This window comes from Pezoporus flaviventris, unplaced genomic scaffold (genome assembly GCF_033815535.1).
Source record: "Pezoporus flaviventris isolate CSIRO_AGI_PZ_B2104156 unplaced genomic scaffold, CSIRO_AGI_Pfla_v1 ptg000043l, whole genome shotgun sequence".
NCBI classification, from domain to species: domain Eukaryota; kingdom Metazoa; phylum Chordata; class Aves; order Psittaciformes; family Psittacidae; genus Pezoporus; species Pezoporus flaviventris.
The window spans coordinates 3269760-3290845 of NW_026892591.1; the positions used below are offsets into that span (position 1 = coordinate 3269760).

Consider the following 21086-nt stretch of genomic DNA (forward strand, 5'->3'; position numbering starts at 1 on the left):
CACATCAACAGCCCATCCTGGTTAAAACATCCCTTTTATTCCAGCAGTAGAGGCCAAAACAGGGAAGAAGGCACTTGGTACTGGGAACTGCAGGGCACTGTGTGGCGCTGCCTGCATGATACATGGGGGAGTGGCAGGGCTACACGTCTGTAGCTGGACCCCACTCATAGCCTTCATCCTCATCTGAGTAATCTCTGGCCTGTGTGAACCTCTTCCTCACAGCAGCATGCTCGTATTCCCTGTGGGATGAGAAGCTGTGGTGATGCCTCTGCCACTGGTGGGGACAGGGCAGGCACAGCTGGCACCTTGGGCTCTTCAGGCCCTTCCCCAGCCCTGAGGCTGCTGCTTGAACCTCCCCTCACAAGCTGGCATTGGTGTGCAGAGTACCTGATGCTGCTGTAGTGCTGCTGCTCCTGCTGCTCCTCTGTTATCTGTGAAAGACCGGAGTGATGTACAGGTCAGAGATAAGGGCAGGATTTGTGCCCTGGCCTGGGTCTGGGCTATGTTCCCCCATGGAAAACCAGAGCCGGGCATGGATGTGCAGCTGGAGATTGCAGCAGCTCGATGTGACAAAGTGCCTGTGCCACGGGATAGGAATGAGCCCTGGTAGTCCCAGAAGCTCCCTGTAGCAGTGTGGGGGCACTCACCTGATCCCTCAGGCTATAGCCTGGGGAAGCCTGTGCTGGCTCAGAGGAGCGCGACAGCCCCTCCTGGCTGTGGGCATCCTCGGCCTCGCCGTCGGTGCAGGCATCAGCCTCCCCATCCGTGTCCTCATAGTCACTGTTGGCGCGACTGTCACAGGTCAGGTAGCCCGAGTGTGCTGCCCTTGATGATGAGTTCAGCAGGTCCAGACTGTCCTCCAGTGCCACATCCAGCTGCAGGGGGGGATGACAGAAACTTGGGACCCCATTGCAAGCAGGACACGGGCGTGTGCCCTGTCACTGCCTGCTGGAGCTCCAGCCTCACCATGGGGATCATAGAATCCCAGCCTGGTTTGGATTGAAGGGACATTAAAGTTCATCCAGCTCCAACCCCTGCCACGGGCAGGGACACCTTTCACTAGAGCAGCTTGCTTAAAGTCCTATCCAACCCTGGCTTTGAACACTGCCAGGGACGGGGCAGCCCCAGCTTCTCCTTGTACCTGTTCTGCTGCTGTCCAAACAGGCTGATTCTGCTGCATCCTGACAATGTCCTTGATGGCCTCGTACCAGGCGCTGCTGCTGAGGCTGACGGTGGCAGTGAAGAGGTGGCTGCAGTGCTTCTTCATCTTGCTGGCCTGGGCATAGAGCCGCCGGGAGCTCTTCCTAGAGTCAGGAGCCAGCCACTGGCGCATGGCCTTGATGCCCTGACGGCTCTCGGGCTCACAGAACACCACCACTGGGTAGTACTGCACGTAGTTGAGACGCTCCACAGCTGAGGGTGTTATGTCCAACAAAGCATGCTTGCCCTGGGGCAGGACATGGCCATCAGCCCCACTGGGGACAGGGACAGTGACGAGGGCCATGCACTCCCTCTGGGCCAACCCAGCTCTGAGGACACGGGGAAGGTCTCTCACCTTTTCTGCAATCTGCTGCACTGAGTCCATCTTGATAACCTTGGCTGATGCCCCGTCACGGGGCAGGCTGGCTGCAGGACATGGCGATGTGGTGTGAGAGAGGCTGGGGGGGATGTGGCATCTCCAGCAGCCCCAGGATGTGTCACAGAATCACAGAAATATGGAATGGTTTGTGTTGAAAGACCCTAAAGCTCCTCCAGTCCCAGCCCCTGCCATGGGCAGGGACACCTTCCACTAGGGCAGCTTGCTCCAAGCCCCTGTGTCCAACCTGGCCTTGAACACTGCCAGGGATGGGGCAGCCACAGCTTCTCTCGGCACCCTGTGCCAGTGCCTCAGCACCCTCACAGGGAAGAGCTTCTGCCTAAGAGCTCATCTCAGTCTCCCCTCTGGCAGGTTCAAGCCATTCCCCTTGGCCTGTCCCTACAGGTCCTGGTCCAAAGCCCCTCTCCAGGTTTCCTGCAGCCCCTTTAGGCACTGGAGCTGCTCTAAGGTCTCCCCTTCAGGAGCCTTCTCTTCTCAGGCTGACCCAGCCCAGCTCTCTCAGCCTGGCTCCATGGGAGAGGGGCATGTCCGGCATCTACCTGGGATCATGATGCATCAGGAGAGGGTGAATGACTCCAGGAAAGTGTTGGGGTGTCATGGAGAAGGGCAATGAGGCAGGATTGGGACAGAGCAACAGGTCAAGAGCTCCCAAATGCAGATCCCCTGGCACAAGGGGCACTCACGGGCAATCTCAAACAGCTCAGGCAGCTCCGTGCTCAGCTTCTGCATGGCAATATCTGTGATGGGACCCAGGATCACCACTGGCCGCTTGAAGCTGGCTGTGGGGAGAAGACAGACCTGCTCATGGAGCTGGGGTGAAGGCAAAGCTCACGGCACCCCAGCATTCAGCCCTGCTCATGGGCCTGGGACTCCCCATGGGGCAGCCCCAAGGTGAGCTCATTCCTGGTGCCCACCTTCCTTCAAGACCACTCTCTCATAGGGCGGGTAGTGGCCCTGCTTCGTGAGGGCAGACAGGTCCTCCCGGCTCTTCCGCAGCAACTTCTTGGCTCCCCGCAGGCCCCGCAGCTTCCAGAACTCGGCCCGCGCTCCAGAGAGGCTGGCACTGGACGTGGCTTTCAGCATGGACTCCAGACTGGCAATCTGCTCAGCCCTGCAAGAGGAAAGGGATCAGAACCAGGCTCCAAGGAGTGGGGCAGGAGAAGCCAGTGTCCTGCTCAGTGGCATGGTTGGATGAGACTGTGGTAGCCTCTTCCCTCCAGGACCTTGGACAGCCAGAGCATCACTGAGAAGGGATTTCACCAGCTCACACTTCCCACCAGCCCCTGCAAGCCACCCACATCCCAGCCTCACTGGGGAGCCATCCCCTGGCTCTGCTCATGTTGGCTCCTGGCTCCATCCCTACCTCCTCTGGTTGGGGATGATGCCCTTGTCCTGCTCCTGCAGGTCCCTGCCCATGCGCACTGCCAGCCAGCTCCCCAGCCGGCCCCGGTACAGTGTGTCCAGCACGTGGAACACATCCCCACGAACGAAGCTGAGCCCTGATGGAGTGTCCTTTTCAAAGTCAAAGTGTGTCCGGATGTAGAACGAGTCACCCACATTGGAAGAGATCACCTTCCTGTAAACTGGAGCCCAGGATGAAAGGGACCATCAGGGAAAAAGGTGGCTGAGGAGGAAGATGCTGGAGAAGAAAGTGCTGGAGAGGTTTGGGAAGGAGCTTGGCTGGAGCCTCTACCACACCCCTTGCTGCTAAGGAGCATGCTGGGGACACCTCTCAGGCATGCTGGGACAGGACCAGACCCCCCAGCACATCCTGGCCTCTCCAGGTTGAGCCATGGTGCCAGAAATCTCCCATGCTCCAGGATGATGAAGCACAAATGGGGCCAGGATGGCCTGGTCTGCTCTCATTAGCCCTCTGGGGGAGGAGAAGGAGGGGGGTGCAGGGAGGACAGACTACCCTGCAGGGGAAGAAAGGGCCATGGCAGCTCTGATGCTTGCTCAGAAGAGACAGAGGATGGGGAAGCAGAAGCCCAGGATAACTCCAGTCATCACTCACTGTCCTGCTTGTTCTGGGTCCATAGTGTGACGTCCTCACCCGGTGGCAGACTCATGAGATACTCTACAGCTTCCTCACGGGTCAGGTTCTGGAAACTGGTGCTGTTCACCTGCCATGGAAAAGCACTTAGACAGCACTGCCAGCAGGAAGTAGGGCATGGGTACCAGCAGGGATCCCAGGGACAGCAGTGAGCAGGCAGGTGGGAGAGGAAATTCATCCCTACCACCAAAGTGTCTGCTACAATCCCCAGTAACACTGGGGAGAGTCTCTGGGCAGCTGAGTTAGCACCTGGACCCCAGTGGGTGTTACAGAGTGCTGTAGACCGGACTGTGGACAAGGGCCTGTAGGGACAGGCCAAGGGGGATGGCTTTAACCTGCCCCAGGGGAGACTGAGATGAGCTCTTAGGCAGAAGCTCTTCCCTGTGAGGGTGCTGAGGCGCTGGCACAGGGTGCCCAGAGAAGCTGTGGCTGCCCCATCCCTGGCAGTGTCCAAGGCCAGGTTGGACACAGGGGCTTGGAGCAAGCTGCTCCAGTGGAAGGTGTCCCTGCCTGTGGCAGGGGCTGGAGCTGTAACAGCTCTAAGGTCCCTTCCAATCCAAACCAGTCTGGGATTCTATGACCCTCCTCTCAGACAGTGCCCGCAGAGACAGCCCAATGGCTGTGGGGCACCAGCACTGCCCTGAAATAATGCCCAGCAGGAGAAACCCAAACCCTGTGGAAGTATCAGAGCAGGGAGGGCTGGGACCAGCCCACATGCAGCAGCATTCGGAGCCATTCCCAGCCCTGGGTACCTGCAGGATCTGGTCCCCTTCCTGGACACCCTGGCTGGCAGCAGGGCTGCCATCCTGTACACCCGACACAAAGATGCCCACGTCGTTCCCCCCGGCCAACTGCAGCCCAACGCTCTTGGCCTTCACGAAGTGCACAGCCCTGCAGTCAGCAGTGTTCCTGTCCCAGGGAGCCATGGTCAGCCTGGCAGGGCCATGTCACCCACCCTGTGACCCCAGCCCTGCCCCAGAGCCACTCCCCATCTCCCACAGCCTTACCCATCCTTGCAGGCAGCACGGGAAGAGGGGCTGGTGTGGGGGCTCTGGCTAGCATCCCCCTCCACAGCTCCCAGCAGGTCTGCAGTGAAGGAGAAGGGGTGGGACAGGAGGTGAAGGGAGCTCAGAGCGTGGGACAAAGCACAGGGAGACCAGGCACAAGGGAGCCTGGAGGAGCCCATTGGAGCCTTTCTTTTCCCTGGCCTGGTCTGAGCTCACTCACCAGGGCCCGGAGCATTGCCAGCAGTTGTGTCGGCTGCAGGGTCCCTGTCCGATTGTCTCCTCTCCCTGGAAGCAGGATGTAGGCAGGTCAGTAGGTGCTGGGAGTCAGAGGCAGTGGCAGCAGAAACAGAGGAGCAAGTCGGGCACTGCCTGGCAGCCCCTCCAGCCAGGCAAAGAGCACAGGGAGGATGCCAGGGAAGAGGGGCTTGGGAGCACAGAATGGGGCTTACGGGGATGAATTCATAGTGGCAGCAGCTGGAGGCTGTGGGGAGGTCTCAGGGAGCGGAAGATGGGACAGTTCAGAGTTAATGTCAGAGATATCTGCAGCAACAGGAGGGAAGATGCATTAGTGACCATCCAGTCCCTGTGCTGGGTATGTGACCCATGGCCCCGTCACCGTGTCCCCTCACCATCCATATGGGAGCTGTCACTCTCACTATCTTCTATGTCAGGGATGTTGACCAGGAACTGCCGGTGGTCCCGGAGAATGAGCAGGGTCAGGGTCCCCTCCATCTGCTCGATGAGCTGCTGGGTGTCAGCCAGGGACATGTCCCCACTGGCCACTCCGTTGATCTGGAGGGGGCAGAGCAAGAGACCTCACTGGGGAAAGCTGCCCCAGGGAAGCCCCACTCAAATGGGATGCTCCAAGTGCTACCTTCCCAGTCCCAACTGGGTTTTTGGGATTATATCCCTCACATTTGCTCTGGAAGTCCCAGCAGCCACAGGTCTGCCTGGCCCATGCGTGCAAAGGAAGCGACTCCCTCCCTTTCCTCCTCTCCAAATACTTTGAGCATTGTTACACCTCATACACACTGAACATTTGAGCTCCTGGGGCCCAGGAGGCCATGTGCCATGGGACACAGGGGTGGATGCATCCCTGCAGTGATGTTACCCAGGGATGAGCCCCCCCAAAGAGGGGAAGATGAGACCCCCAGCATACACTGTGCACATCATGGCTCCCCCATACCTTCAGGATGAGGTCTCCCTCCTGCAAGGAGCTGCCCTTTGCCGCCAGCCCGTTCTCCACTATGTGCTTAATGAAGAGCTGACTTCCCAGCTTCAGGCCATACTCTGCACCGGAGAAAGCCCAGGACAGTGCAGAGCCCAGGCAGATGCAGGACCCCCTTGAGGTCCCACCCCATCACCATCCCCATAAGCCCACCCTGGCTCCTCTTGGGGCACCAGCAAGCCCCAGAGCTGAGCTCTGCAATCCCAGGCTGAGGCCAGATGGGTTTGGAGCACCCAGCACGGCACACACTGCCAGACCCTGGCACCAACCCTGCCATCACCTCCACCCAGTGGGATGCATGGCCACAAACTGAGTGACATGACCCAGAGACAAAGTGGGCAGGAGGGACCTCACCTTCATCCTGCTTCTGCTTCACCAGGAGTGACGTGATGGGTTTCATGGGCACGTCCTGGTGCGGCAGCCGCTTGAAGCCTGACACCAGGGCCAGTCCCTTGGTGGTCTCTTCATGGCCAAACCCGTTGGCAAAGTGGCGCTGGCTGTAGCCCCTCCGATCCGAGCCACTGCTTCGCCGCCGGGACATTGGCTTGTGGTGGCGATGTTCATCCTGGTGGTGGCCAGAGCTCCTCTCGCTGGATGAGTCCCCATCGTAGCCCTGGCTGTGGTCCAGGTCATCCTGGGAGCAGTGCAGGGCTGGACCTGCACTGGGTAACCCACAATCCTCATCCGAGTCGCAGCGCCGGGGCACCCTGGAGGAGCCAGGGCTGCTCTTTCTCACAGGCAGGTGGATTTTCTTTGGTCTTTTCAGTGTCTGCAGGTGGAAAGGGAGAAGAAGAGGATGGTGGGTGCAGCCATCTCTGCCAGGATACAGGGGACAAGGGGAAATGGGTTTAAACTTAAACAGGGGAAGTTCAGGTGAGACATAAGGCAGAAAAGTTCTTTACTGTGAGGGTGCTAAGGTGCTGTCACAGGGTGCCCAGAGAAGCTGTGGCTGCCCCATCCCTGGCAGTGTTCAAGGCCAGGTTGGACACAGGGGCTTGGAACACATTGCTCTAGTGAAAAGTGTCCCTGCCTGTGCCAGAGGTTGGAGCTAGATGGGCTTAGGGTCCTTTCCAACCCAAACAATTCTATGGTTCTGTTTCTACAGCAATTCCAAGCCCCGAATGAGAGCCCTGGGGCATGCGGGACAGGTCCAGTGTGGTCCTCTGCACAATGCCAGCCTCACCAGGGCACACTCACAATGTTGGCAATCTTGCCACAGGTTTTAAGTGTCTGGACAGCAAAGGAGGACAAGACGTTCTCCATGGAAAGGCCGTTCACCATCACGATGTGATCCTTCCTCCTGGCAGGGAAACACAACCATGGGTCACTGCCCTCCCTGTCCCTGCTGGCAATGGGCACCCTCCACGTCCCCACATCCCCACACACTCACTGAAGCCTTCCCACCGCTGGTCCCTTGGGCACCACATCTGAAACAACCACCGCTGTGTCCCCAGTCACCCTGTCGGGACGGTCCCGACCTCCAGAGACAGCAAAGCCAAAGCCCCGTTGAGGGTCCTAATGGAGACAAGGCAGAGGGGGGTCAGGCATAGACAGCCCCCACCTCCCATGGCTACCCCAGGCTGTGGTCACCTTGCTCAGCGTCACCGTGTGCTGCTCCCAGATCACCATCTCCTCCATGGTGGCCACGCACCAGCGCAAGCAGAGGAGTGCAGCCGGGCAGCACAGCCAGCCCTGCCCAGGGGCCAGGAACCAGCGCCGGCTCCTCCTCAATCCCACTCGGAGCTGAAACAAAGAGCAGAAGCAAAGCTGAGTGTGAGGATGCCAGGGGCAGGCTCCCTGGACACCCGCCATGGCACCAGGACTTACAACCACGTTGCAGCCTGGCCAGGCCCATGTGGGAGCAGGTCCTGAAACCCAGAGCTCCCAAATCACCCCCCAGGGGGATCCATCTCTGTCCCCTTGGACATGTGGATGGCTTTTATGCAGGGCAGGTGGGTCATACAGAGTCATGGAATGGTTTGGGTTGGAAGGGACCTTAAAGCTCCTCCAGTTCCAACCCCTGCCACAGGCAGGGACACCTTCCACTAGAGCAGCTTGCTCCAAGCCCCGTCCAACTTGGCCTTGAACAATGCCAGGGATGGGGCAGCCACAGCTTCTCTGGGCACCCTGTGCCAGTGTTGACCCTCAGGAACCATCTCCATGACTGAGACCTTGTGGTCCTGCTCCTCTCCAGGGGGAGAGCCCAGGGCACTGCTCTGGACAGCCACGATGGCTCCCCCACCGCGCCTCAGCCACCCTCCGCCTCCACACTGGTGCCATGTGAAGCTGGAAAACTTCACAGCTCCCTTGGGGCAGCTCCGGTGGGACCAGGGGCCATCAGAGATGCTGCCACCCTGTGGGCAATGCCTTCGGAACGCTGAGCAGGGATCCCATGGGAAAACTGCAGAGGTTTTTTGGCTCTCCATGCCCAGCCCCTCACTGGAGCTGCACCACAGCACCAGGCTGCACCCCCAGAATGAGGCCCAGGTCCTAGCAGCCCCAGGAGGGACAATGTAATCATTCACCCGAGGCTCAGCAATGGTCCCAGTGGCGAGGCTGTGAGCAGAGGGCAAAGTCCAGGCCTCCCCTCTGCGTCATGAGCCACCGAAACCAGCCCCAGTGCCTGCCTGGCACCCGGTGGTGTGTGACACGTGGGGACACACGTGCCCAGAGCGTGGCTGGGGCTGAGCAGGACCCCAGTAAGACACAGGAGCCCCAGCATGGTGGTGGGGTGGTTTCCGGCTGGATCAGTGACCTGAACTGCCAGGTCCTGGATCAGGCATGTCACCAGTGCTGGCTGGCTGGTGTTTATGGGCTCTGGTGAGCCACAGGTCCCAGGGACGCGATCACAGGGCACCCAGAGCATCCCCCTCCCCGGGGTCACGTTCTCACCCACAGTGCCAGAGCCAAGCCCGTTTCCACCAACAGCCTCTCGCTGTCCCCACTGCTGCCCTGTCACCAGGACACCATGAACCAGCCACACATCCCACTGCCACCCCTGGCTCTCCACAGGCAGCAGCAGTTTGGGGCAGGGGGAACAGCATAGGGATGGCAGCAGGTCCAGACTCACCAACCAGCACAGCCCACAGGGCCACCAGGCCCTGGACTTGTCCCCGGTGTCTCTGTGGGGACCTGGAGTAGGACATGCCCCAAGCCAAAGGCCAAGGCTGGCACCGGAGGAGCCGGCTTGGCCGGTTTGTGACAGAAACCAGCCCGCACCCTAAATGTCCCCGCCGGGAGAGGCAGTATCAGGGCAGAGCTGACCACAGCCCAGCCCAACACACCCAGCACTGGGAGCCTCGCACATACCGTGGCCAGTGTCTCGCAGGGCTTTTGATCTTAAAATCACAGAATCCCAGCCTGGTTTGGGTTGGAAGGGACCTAAAAGCTCCTCCAGTTCCAACCCCTGCCACAGGCAGGGACACCTTCTGCTAGGACACCCCTGTGTTCAACCTGGCCTTGAACATGGCCAGGGATGAGGCAGCCACAGCTTTTCTGGGCACCCTGTGCCAGCTGACCCTTCCCCCTCACTGGGAAGACTTTCCTAATACCTCCCCTAAACCTCCTCTCTAGAAGTTCAAACACCAAATAAAGCTTGGGCTGTGCTGGGGCAGCTCGTCCCACTGCAAGCTCCCTGGTTCAGGGCTGTGCCCACCTCTGGCTGACAATGTGGGGACCCCCCTCTCAACATGGGTCCTCAACCTGGAACCCCAAAGCCTTCCCTGGATCAGCAGGGTCCCTGCTTTCAGCGAAACCCTCACCCCCTGGCAGGTCCCAGCTGCCCCCAGAAGCTGCTTTAACCCAACTCCAGCCATGTTGAGATGGGAGACCCTGCACAAGGGTCTCCGGGAGCTCTGACCCCACCGGAATCCATGCAGAGGATGGAGGCACCTCGGGGTGTGGAACTGTGGTAGCGGGGTCCCACGATCTCCCACCTCAGGGTATCCCCCTCTACTAGGCAGGACTCCAGGAAGGTCATTGGGTCCTGGAGCCATTCAGAGAGGGACCCGGAGCACAGCCGCTTCCCAGGGGACAACAGAGCGCAGGGACAGGGTCAGATACTCACCAAGCCTTGGGTCTGAGCAGGAAGGAGCCAAGCTCCGGGGCTGGTGGCAGTGGAGTCACTCCAGGGTGCTTTGCGTAACCCTTTGTGAGCCAGATGCTTCCTGCAAGCGGGAAGGAGGAGGATGAGGGTCGCGGGGAGGTGTCCCCCGCAGTGCTGGTGGCTCAACCACCTTCCCCGGACCCCCAGCACCTCCTCGGGAGCCCCGGGAGGGGAAGGGGCCGCGGCGGGGTGAGGAGGGGAAGGTGACTGTGCCGATGGGTGCTGTCCCCGCTGCCCCCCACCTGGGGACGCGCCCCGCGTCGCTCCTCTTCCTGCAGAGCCGCTTCCCTGCGGTGAAGGAGACGAGCTCCACGCCGCGGCTCTCGCTCCAGGCCGCCGCCGCCGCCAACCGGCGCCGGTACCGGATCCGCAATGAGAGGTGGCAGCCCCGCGGCGGGGTGTCGAGGGGGGACCAATCCCTCCGGAAGCCCCCGGCCACGAGCCGCCACCGCGGAACAGGAGCCATGGAGCCGCCACTGCTCACTCTGACTGGCCCCGGCCAGAGCCCCGCAGCACTGGCTGCGCGACACACGTCTGTCCCCCAGGGCCGGGGCACAGGGGTGTGAGGTGACCGGCCGGGAGAACCGGCGGGGCCGGCTCGGGCTACCCCGTACCCTCAGGGTTATCCGGTACCCCCGGGGCCGCCCCATAACTCCGGGGCCGCCCCATAACCCCGGTGCTATCTCGTACCCCGGGACCTCCAGGTGGAGCCACGGCCCCGGACACGGTGGCCAAGGACGAACCCTTCGGAGAGGGCCCCGGTCCTCCGGGGGTACCGCGAGGGTAGCGGTGTCCCGAGCCAGGCCGGCCCCACCCCCGCTGCCATGGCAACCGACAGGTCCCGCCCCCCCGCACATCTCTATGGTGCCTCCCTAGGCACAGACACCTTCCCTGCCCCGCGCCTCGCAGTCGGGCCCCGGAGCGGTCCCGCTCCCACAGCCCGCGGGTTATCGCGACAGACTCGGCCCCCGCGTCGCGATTAACCCCGGCGGAAAAGGCTCGCTCTACTTCCGGTACCTCTTCCGCCCTGCAGCTCTGGGGCGTGTCTGTCCGCGGCACCTCCCGCGCCCTATGGTGCTGGCTGCTCCCAGCCTCCTCAGCGGCGGCGGCCGGGGCCGGGAGGAGCGCGGCGGAGGCGGCGGGCGCGGGCCGGGGCCTGCCCCGGGCCTGCCGAGCGCCCGCCATGGAGCCCGATGTGTCCGAGGAGGAGGAGGGCTCGTCCGTGGAGGGCGCCGGTGCCCCCCCGGAGGCCGGCGCGGGGGCCCTGGACGCGGCAGGAGGTAACGCGCTGCGAGCACCGGGCGGCAGCACCGCCCCCGGCCGGTTCCCCCGCGAGCCGCCGTTCACCCGATCCCGGCGGAGCCCCCCGCAGCACGGCTTCCCCTCGGGCTCGGAGTGGTTCAGCCCAGCTGCACCCCCCGCGGGGGACTAAGTGGTACCTCCCGGCAGTGCTCCGCGTTGTGCGTTGGATCCCATGGGGGGGCTCCGAGTGGTTCAGTCCAACCGCCCCCACCCGCAGTGTGCCACCCCTGGGGTACCGCGTGGTCCCGTCCAACTGCAGCAGCCCCCGTTCCCCCGGATCCTGAATGGTTTAGCCCCCCCCCCCCCCCCCCCCCCCGGAAAGCCTCTGCTTGAGGGGGGGCTGCCTTGCATGGGGGGGCTGCTGGGGCCCCCAGAAAACTATCTTCGAGAGGCAGGGAGCAAGCCCCAGGCTGACAGCACCATTGACAGCATTAACAGAGGATTCTGGGTTGCCCTTGGCAGGGTTGGACATGTGGGGCTGTCCAAGCAGTCCTGCCTCTGCTGCCTGATAATTTATAGCTCATTAACGACCTCTTAATTGCTGGTTTTTGAGGTGTGTGTGGCTGCAAAGCCCTGCCCGGCTCTTGGGTTGATTTTATGGGTCTGACAGGATGCCCCCGATCACCCGCCTGAGCCCCAAGTTCATTCTGAGCCTCCTATGCGGTGGATGGGTTTTGGCTGTGTTAGGACAGCCCATCTTGTTCCCAGGCTTTAGATGAGGCTCATTAGCGCTAAACCCCCAGCAATGCCAGCGGGAGCTGTGATTGTGACATGGGTGTCACACGCTGTTGGGAGGGCTGGATGTGAGGGGTAATTTTGTGTGAGGGGCTGTGGTTGAGGCATGTGGAAAGCTGTCCCTAGCGCTTCTGCTGCAGTCCCTTGCTGTGAAAGGAAAGAGCTGTGCTCAGCTTGCCTTTGGACCTCTTTGTTGGGAGCATTCTCCCAGCACTGCTGTGGGCTTCCAGCCTGGGATGCTGAGGGCGCAGCTGAGAGAGGCTTTTGGCAATGAACAGTTATAATAGTCTTCATCCTTCTGACTTCTCTGCCACCTTACCGTGTGTTGGGGAGGGGACAGGGTTGTTGCTCACGCCAAGACCATTGGGTTTGAGGAGGAGTGTTTGTTTTCCTTCTCTCTGCAAGTAACTCCGAATGTACAAGCCAGCAGCTGGCTTACCTGACGCTAATAGTAAAAAACACATGAATCGGAGCCAGACATCTCACTGCTGCTTTGATTCCCTGAGTCAAGTTGCTTACTCCTCACTTGGGCCACATCCAACCTGTGTCACTCGGCCTCGGTTTGCAAGCGGAGCTCCTGGGAGGGCTGAGGACAACGTGACAGCAGCTAGTGGGTATTGTGTGGAGGGGTTGGGCCTGGCTCTCAATAGCTCTGCTGCTCTTGGGTCAGGACTATGCCTGGTGGAGCTCATCACTCCTGACCCGGCCCTACACGTCCTTCGTGCCGCTCCCCACGGTGATCGTGCCATGGATGAAGGATGGAGGGTCACCAGCACAGCCAGAATCTGATCCCTGGCTTTGTGCTGCTGAGCAAGGGCGGCTGGTGCTGGGCTTTGGCTAAGTGAATCTGATGGGGGTAAGCCAGAGCATGGGTCAGGTCAGTGAAGACCTGCCCCAAGCACTCAGTAGGTATCAAGGGGAACTGGTTAGTAAAACTGGATGGAGGGGGCAGAAAGGCGTGGAAAGTTGACATGAGGCATGGAGAGGCTTCTGAAGGGAGCTTTTGAAAGTCTTTGAGGGAGAAAACCTCCTTTCGTGCCAGCAGCAGGGCTCATGCAGGAGCACACAGCCCCAGTTTGTCCCTTTCCGAGAACCCAGATCTGAGGTTCGTAAGTTTTCTCACCACCATGCTGGAAAAGGGTGTTTCAAAATGTAATGGGTATAAATAGCTTCTGTGCTCCTCCCTGGATCCCCACCCTCATCCCTTGGGAAGGGACTGCAAGGGCCATTCACCCATTCTGGTGTGAATAGCAGAGCTGTTGGCACAAGTAGAGGTGGGTGTGGAGGCTCTGTGTGCCTGCAGGGTGACAGGAGCACCGAGATCCTTCAGGAATGGTTGGGTGAGGAGAGGGCACATCATCATCATCCCTCTACCCAGGAGACAGAGCACCTGGAAACCTCCTTTTCTCCAAAGGCACTCAAGTTATTGGAGAGCTGTTGGCGCACATGGGTGGCAAAGCTGGTCTCCACCACTGCTTGCAAAGGTGGAAATCCTCAGCCTAATGGGGAAGGAAAATTGGTGTCTGATTTACTTCCAATTCTTGCATCTCCTGTTCCATGTGTTGCAGCCTTCCCATCATTTATGGCTTGGAGTCTGGGCAGAAGCCTCCAGCATGGTATTCAGGGTTGAATTCTCTGCTTTAGGAAGCTGAAATGACAAGTTGTCTCACTACACCCAGAGCTGGAGGTAGCAGAGTGGAGCTCTCCATGTTGCTGGATGCTGACAGCACCTATAAGTCCATCTGCACTGGGAGATCACCCAGCTCTTCCCTCTTTGCCATGATCACTTCGAGGTGACTTTTGAAGGGCTGCTGGCAGCATTGTTTTGTCTCAGTGAGCAGATTAGAGATAAGAGAAGAATTCCACCTCATTCCACCCAAGCAGCTCAATCCATAGCAAGGTGATGGAGAGGGAAATGGGAGAGAACTTATCAGCCTGAGGAAAAATCAAATGTAAACATCATCCCCAGCATGATGCTGGTTCACAGCTTTGCTGGCTGTCACATGCCTCCTGCCCATGAAATGGTGGTAGCAAAGATGATTTCAGAGGGAGTCAGCTCAGCAAAAACAGACACAAAAACACCTTGTGCCTTGAACTTGTAAAGACCCTGCGGTTCCTTCACAGTCAATAAGTCACAGCTCAGCTGCAGGGAAGGAGGAAGGCAGCGAAAATAGAATTCAGGCTGCTCGGGCAAATTAATTGTCCTTTAAGATCTGAATCTGCAAATGGGAAAGCAAATGGGATTATGGGGCCTAGGGGCTGTGAAAGGCGGCATTTGGATGGCAGAGAGATCCAGGCAGTGTCCTGAAGGATACTGAGCCCATCTGTATCCGTGTCAGGCCAGGCTGGAGATCGAATCCCTGAGAACCCAGGATGAAGAATGATTAATCTCATTTTCATTAAGTAGCGTTTGGCATTGACCTGTATATAACAGTCCGTTCCAGCAGCCCTGGATCTGCTGCTGGCAAAGCTGCCACTGCGTCCCACTTGGGAAGCTCGCTGGGCCTCTCCTGAAGGGCTCCTCAGGGAATGACCTGAGTGGATTTAGTATGAGCAGTGCATCATTTGGGAACGATTATTGAAGTGATTCACTGACATGACCATTATGGGCTCTTGCCAGATGCACAATCTTACTAAATCTGATTTTCCTATGTAAGGTGGCTGCAGCCTGGAAAGCAGCAGCAGGAATTCCAGTGCTTGCTTCCTTCATGAGCACATCTCCCAGTTGCAGCCAGTCAAGTCCAGCAGTGGGTGTGCGAGCCCCTGACAAAGCCCTTCCCATTGCCTGCTGTTCACATCTTTGTCACCTTTAATTACTCTTGTCCATCTCTCCGGATGTTGGAAGGGGAAACGCTCTGGAGCTCCCAGCACAAGGAAGGTTTGGCTGTGTTTAGGTGGCAGTGACCTTCGCCAGGCTCCAGCGTGGACACTTCTGCACACTCCAGTGTGGGGACAGAGCTGCTGGAAAACAGGAACCAAAGCTGGTCCTGCCCTCCTGGGTGATCTGATCCCATGAATGCATCCTCCTTGCTCTCCCCAGAGCCTGTGGTGCTGGGGAAGCTGGCAGGAGCAGCATGTGGCATGCTCTGTAGACTCTGCAAAGTTTAAAAGGGGTCTTTTAAAGCCTTGGCACCTCCTTTCCTCAAAGACAGTTGTGCAGAGAGAGCATGTAGGGCTCCAAGCAGCCCTACAGCAGCCAATGACAATAAGGTAGCATTGGGGTTTTTCCTTCTATAGGTAACTCTTAGAAAGACTCCGTTCCTGAAAGCAGCCTGGTGCTTGTGTGAGTTTGCCAGTGTTGTCAGAAGCTGAGTTAACCTCAGGACTTCCTGGGAAAGGTTTTCTGTAATTAAAGAGCTAAAAGTGATGGAGCAGCTCCTGTGTCGCTCCGTCTCTCCTCACCCCTGCGTTGAAGCAGAAAACACTGTCAACCCCTAATTAAGCATCACCATCTCGCATCGTGTGTTCTTGTGGCTTCCCCAGCTTCCGTGTGGGTTTTTGCACTGGCTTGTGGTGAATAACCCGCCTGAGTCGGAGCACGTGCCACAGCAGAAGGAGATGGGGAGGCTTCAACGTGTTCACTGTGAGCTGGTCACTGCCAACCACAACGTGTTCCGTTGGCTCACAGCACTGGGGAGAGGCTCTGTCTTTCACCAGGAGTTAGCCCATTTGCTTCTCTTCCCTCTTGCTTTGGATACAGCAAAAGCACTTCCCTAATTCTCCTTAAAAAATACAAATGTGGACAACTGGAGTCAGGGTGTGATAAGGGTCTCTTAATTATTTAACACAGAAACAGGCTCGAATAGTTGATACTTGAAGAATAGCAGTGTGGAGATTGCATATCCTGTGCTGTTGCACCTCTGATAAATGGCTATTAGAAACATGGAATCCCAGACTGGTTTGTGCTGGGAGAGACCTTAAACCTCATCCAGTTCCAACCACGGCCACAGGCAGGGACACCTTCCACTGGACCAGGTTGCTTCCACAGTCCTCATCTCCTCATTCTCTATCAGCAGAATCTGTGTGTTCTGCAGAAACTGCTATTGGAGAGGGTGGGAAGGACTTCCTGGGAGAAAAGAGGAGTTGAAAATGGGTTGATGGATTCTGTGGCATCTCCACCATTGCAGACCTGCCTGTTGTGAGTAGTGGTTGGGAAGGCAGGACCCACATTGGGTAGCTCTCCTGGACCGCTCCTGCTGCTCAGGGCAGAGGAAACCAGGTCACAGCCCAGGGTTTGTCACAAGACCAACCTGAACAGATACAGTGCCACTTCCAAAAGGGCCTGTGGATTAGCTGTGCTGGTAACCCCACATGCCACGAGCTCCCGTCTTTGTTCTGTGTGGCCAAGCTCCACTGCCTGAGCTCAGGGGAATTAACAGATTATCAGACCAGGGCAGCTTTGCCTTGTTTGTGGTCATTAGGATGTAGCAGCTCTTGGGACAGTGCTGATGGGTTGCTCAGGACTGGTCAAGCTCCAAGTAGCTCAGGTGCTCCTTGACGCCTCTCCCAGCCATGCAGGGAGATGATGTTTCATTGAGCTTTCTGCTTTGTGCTGCTGTTAAGACTTCCCTGATGTGTTCTGGACTTGTCGTGGCCCTGTTGATGCCTATGGTAGCTTGGTGCAGATGATCATGAAGGGTCCGTGTAGCCACACCAGTTAATAACTTTATTTAAACTTGGTGAAGTTTTATGTGACAAAGCTCATCAAACTACTGACTTCAACTCCTGTGTTCCTCTCCCATGGTAGATACCTCCTAATGCCTACTCCAGAAGATCTGGGAGCACTTTGATCTCAAACAGCACTGAGCTCCCAGAGGAAAGGCAGCTCCCCAGCAGATGAAGGGGTGTGCTGGGCTGGGAGCCATTCGGGTCCCTCTTTCACAGGATGGAGTGTTCCAAGTGATTCCACAGCTGTTCTGTGTTTTTCCATAAGAGGCAAAGGGATCTGCTGCTATTGAGACCAGGCAGCTGAGCCCACGCCGTGTTTTGGCAGAGCTGGTGTGGAAGCCTGTCCTTAACATCACTCAAACTCTGGGCATATCAGGATCTTGCACTTCAAAATGGGTGTTTTGAATGTGTCAGACCATGCTGGTGACCATGTTACGGTTCTTCAAGAGCCGAATTAACCAGGATTATTTTGCCCTTTCATTTGCTGCCTGGCAAGATGATGTTTAAATTGCCAGGTAGACCTCTCTTCCCCTTGGAGCTCACCATTCTCAGTTGTTGCTTTATATTCTGTCACCTCAAGTAAGTTCAGGTTTAGATCACTGGTGGCTGAGGTGGCTACTGTCCCTACAGGCCCTTGTCCAAAGGCCCTCTCCAGGTTTCCTGCAGCCCCTTTAGGCACTGGAGCTGCTCTCAGGTCTCCCCTTCAGGAGCCTTCTCTTCTCCAGGCTGCCCCAGCCCAGCTTTCTCAGCCTGGCTCCAGAGCAGAGCTGCTCCAGCCCTCACAGCAGCTCCATGGCTTCCTCTGGGCTCGCTTCGACAGCTCCACGTCCCTCTTGTGTTGGGGAGCTGGACACAAAGCCCCTGGTGTGAGCAGGATAAAGCAGCTGATGATAAGGATGCTGCAGAAGTTTTCTTTCTATAGTCTTTCTGCTTATCAGATGGACCAAGTTGCTGAGTTTTTTTCTTTGTGTTTTTCAAGGCAAAATTGTCCATTTCTGCATTTTTCAAAGGGAGGCAGCTGGCTGAAACCATCATCTAGCTGAGTGCGCCTTCCCTGAATGCCTGCCTGATGGCACTTCAAGCAGTCAGGCACTCCATTTAGATGCCGATATGAAACTTGGTTCTCTCTGTTTTCTTTGATTTCACTATTCCTGTCCATGCAGTTGGTTCTGCAGCATCCCCACGCTGAGAGGAAGGAGTGATGTAATCAGAAGAGGGCAGATGCAATACCTGAAACCACTTGTATTCCTTTTAAATGTCACTTTAAATGGGTGTTGTCTTCAAAATGACACTTTTTCTTGCCATATGCATTCAGTGATGCTCTTGCCATCTGTTTGGATGTGTGTTGATGGGGGCAGTGTGGAATTTGCTGGCAGAAATGCAAGCTGTAGGGATGTAAAAGAGTCCCTAACTTTAGAGGTGGAGCAAAGACAGCAGAACATCAGTGCCTGGAAGTTGCAGTTCAATGGAGTGCTCTTCAGTCACAGGGGAAGCACTGGCTTAGGTGGAATGCAGAAGTAAGGCACATTAGGGCTTTCCTCAGTTTGGCTTACCGGGTGGTGATTATTTGTGCGTTTAAACAGCACAAATTATGTGATGGCTTTGTGTTGGGAAGGACTGTTTGTTCAGGGCTCAGAGCTGAAATCTGAAGGTGAACAATTGCCTTTGCTTCATTTACTACTTTTTTCCCCCTTGTAATCCTAAATTATGTTACAAGATACTAAAGCTTTTCTGGGGGTGCACATTGTGCTTCATGTTGTAGTTTGTGATGGGCATATTGCTGGGGTTTTGAATTCCAGGGTACTTCCCCTCAACCCATCCTCTCTTCAGGCTTAAATGAATTGTGATGGAAGAGAAATGATGACATGGCCTTTCTCCACCGTAGTCTTGAGGGCTGGATGTTTGTTTTCATGCTGATATTAAGCAGGAGTCACTGGTGGGTTAACTATCTGGGATACTCTTGTGAGAAAGAGGCTTTCTGGGCTGGAAGTGCCAGAAAATGCTTATTAAAGAAAATAAGAAACTGAAGGTTATCTCTTCCTGCCATCTACATGTGCCTCACGTGCTTGGTTTTCCTACCAAGAGCTCTAGAAGTGGTTTTAAGTGTTACTGGGGTTTAGATGGCTTATTTTCAGGCAGTAGCTGAGTCACAAGGTGCCAGGCTCCAGCCAGGATCCCAGGGAGGGAAGTAGCACTCGCTGAAACTTTGAGTTACGGTTTTTGGCAGCACATTTCATCGCTGAAGCTTGTTTTGTTCCACCTGTTCAGGTGCCTTTGTTAGAGCAGAGCAGGAGCACCCGACTGAAACTCTGCTCACAGAGACCAGGCACGTTGTAGCGTTGTCAGCAGCACCCATGGCAGCCCCGAAGTGTGGTGTGAAGGAGACTTGACTCAACCTGATGTGAGCAGCCTACCAAAGGACTTTACATCCAGTGACGCACATTGTGCCCAGCCCCAGCCTGAAATCCCCTCTTGAGTCTCCAGTGTTTGAGGACCTTTGGAGAAGCTCTGTCAAGCAACATTAGCAAGAGCAGAATGAAATCTGAGAGGATTTAGATGAGCAGCTTTGGCTGTGGAGTAAATCAGGAAATACCCCACTCATTACCAGTGCAGGATGGCTTGTGGAGGGTGGCCTGAGACAAGGCGACTTGTTTTCCCTTCAGAGATTGCTGTTGGTTGGCATGTGGAGCTCCTGCAGTTCTAAAGTTGTGCTTATTGTGTATATCCTGGTGGTAGGTGGTCGTTGTGCAAGTTCAGGGAGATTTCTTTACCTGCTGTGACTGTAGGAGCTGGACCTTAGCATGTCTTTTACCAGGTCAGGAAATGGAAGACTTGGGGAGAATTTCTTTCTTGAGTTCTATTTTAATTTAGTCTGAGAATAATTCTGAACTGTTAATGGGCAAGAGGAGTGAGCTCTCATCAAGTAGCATCTATAGAAGATACTTTTAAATGGCAGAAGCAATAGAAGATCTGGCCCGTTCCTCCTGGATTGGAGGTGCCAAGTTTGTTTAGCTGCAGAGCCCTCTGTGAGAAGGGGCTGAGAGAGAAAGTGGGGGGGATCATTTGTCCCTCTCTGAGTGTATCTGCTGTCTGCTCTGACAAAGCAGCTCGAATGATTTCTTTGACTCTGCCAAGACAGGTTGAGATGCTTTGGAGGAGTGCCCAGAGAGAAGCTGATGTGCAAAGGCATCCTCCTGCCCTCTCAGTAACAGCATCCTCTGCTGTTTATCAGCTTAAGTTTTGGGATAAGCTGCAGTGAAGTTTTCTTTTTTCCAGCTGCTAATTCCTTGTCCTGTGCCTGGTCCCAGCCTTGCAGGTAACTTCACATGGACAGAAAGTTGTGAGGGGAGCTGGTGGGGTCCTTGTGGAACCTGTAGAGCAGGGTTGGAAAGGAGCAGAGCAAGCTGAGCAGCGCCCCAAGGCCCTCTCCTACCTAGCAGGTACATTAAGCTCTTTCCCTTAATTTGTACAAGCCAGGCTGTTCCTTTCCCTCCTGAGTTTATGCTCAACCAAAGAAGGCAAAGGGCCTGGGAAAGGAGTGTGGCACGTAGGGGTGGTGCAGCAGATCCTGGTTTGCAAATGGTCATCTTCCCTCCCCAAAGTGGAGGTGGTTCCTGTGTGCTTGAAATGGCAAAACGAGTCATGGAGCTGGTGTGGGAGGTGAGAGGAGGGGAAGAGGGGATGAAATGGGGTTGTTTATCCCTGGCTGCTCCCGGAAGTGACAGAATCATGGACTGGTTTGGGTTGGAAGGAACCTTAAAGACCATCCAGTGTTCAACCAGCACAAGCTTTTGTGTAGATGATCCCAAAACTGATTCAGTCAGAAGGGCTCCAGGGAAAACTGGATGGCTTTGAGTGTCAAACCTGTAAGGAGTTGCCGTGTCCCAAGCCAAAGTTGCCTCATTGCTTTATCCCCTTACTTGTTTCTCCAGATTTTCCAGAAGCAGCTCTCCGTGCCCAGGGTGCTGCAGCTCTTTCTGTTCATGGGAGCCACATTGAAGGAGTGGGGAAACCCCCCAAACTTGTGATGTAATATTGCACCTTACTTGATGTTTGTGGGCCTCATCAGGCAGTGTTGGTTTATGTGAAGAAAACGTGTATTAAACATCCAAGTAGGTCACCCTGCCTGCTTGGGAAAAAGGCAGGTGGGAAAGAGCTGCCTTCTCCTGGAGGCTGCTAAGATTCTGGTTTCTGCTCTCTGTTGTGCCATCTCCTCTCCAGCGGTTACCCTGGTCCTGCTGGCTGGGGGCTGAAGCTGCACGTTTGGAGTGCAAGAAGAAACATGGAGGTTGGTTTGTGCCTTCAGTGTGCCCAGGTGCTTGTTTTGGCTCCTTGGGAAGCCCGGTGTGGCTGCTTTTATAATGTGAGACCTTGTCCCAGTCTTCCAGTGG

General features: G+C 56.6%; 2 protein-coding genes across 8 annotated transcripts in view; one reads left to right on the forward strand and one right to left on the reverse strand.

The window, feature by feature from the left end:
• Positions 1–15: 15 nt before the first annotated feature.
• TJP3 (tight junction protein 3) lies at positions 16–10638 on the reverse strand. Of its 4 annotated transcripts, none has more exons than XM_061466914.1 (21): positions 10233–10636; positions 9952–10051; positions 7476–7628; positions 7276–7400; positions 7083–7185; positions 6240–6654; positions 5844–5947; positions 5287–5449; positions 5107–5197; positions 4878–4942; positions 4658–4736; positions 4403–4559; positions 3612–3720; positions 2961–3180; positions 2512–2708; positions 2281–2376; positions 1556–1626; positions 1142–1447; positions 648–875; positions 306–431; positions 16–239 (listed from the first exon to the last, which is right to left on the reverse strand). In XM_061466914.1, the coding sequence occupies exons 1-21, from the start codon at positions 10454–10456 to the stop codon at positions 180–182; spliced, it is 3192 nt and encodes a 1063-aa protein (XP_061322898.1). In that variant the 5' UTR covers positions 10457–10636; the 3' UTR covers positions 16–179. The 4 variants fall into 4 exon arrangements, with proteins under 4 accessions (XP_061322898.1, XP_061322900.1, XP_061322899.1 ...); XM_061466916.1 differs by having other exon boundaries at positions 388–422; positions 10233–10635; XM_061466915.1 differs by having other exon boundaries at positions 388–431; positions 10233–10635.
• Positions 10639–10968: 330 nt separating this feature from the next.
• PIP5K1C (phosphatidylinositol-4-phosphate 5-kinase type 1 gamma) overlaps positions 10969–21086 on the forward strand; it is a 35416-nt gene continuing 25298 nt past the window's right edge. For all 4 annotated transcript variants that reach the window (XR_009745809.1, XR_009745811.1, XR_009745810.1 and 1 more), the window contains exon 1: positions 10969–11270. Coding sequence is in view for 1 of the 4 variants with exons in the window: in XM_061466950.1 (XP_061322934.1) it covers positions 11174–11270 (97 nt within the window). In the remaining 3 variants the exon portion in view is untranslated. The remainder of the gene's footprint in view (positions 11271–21086) is intronic.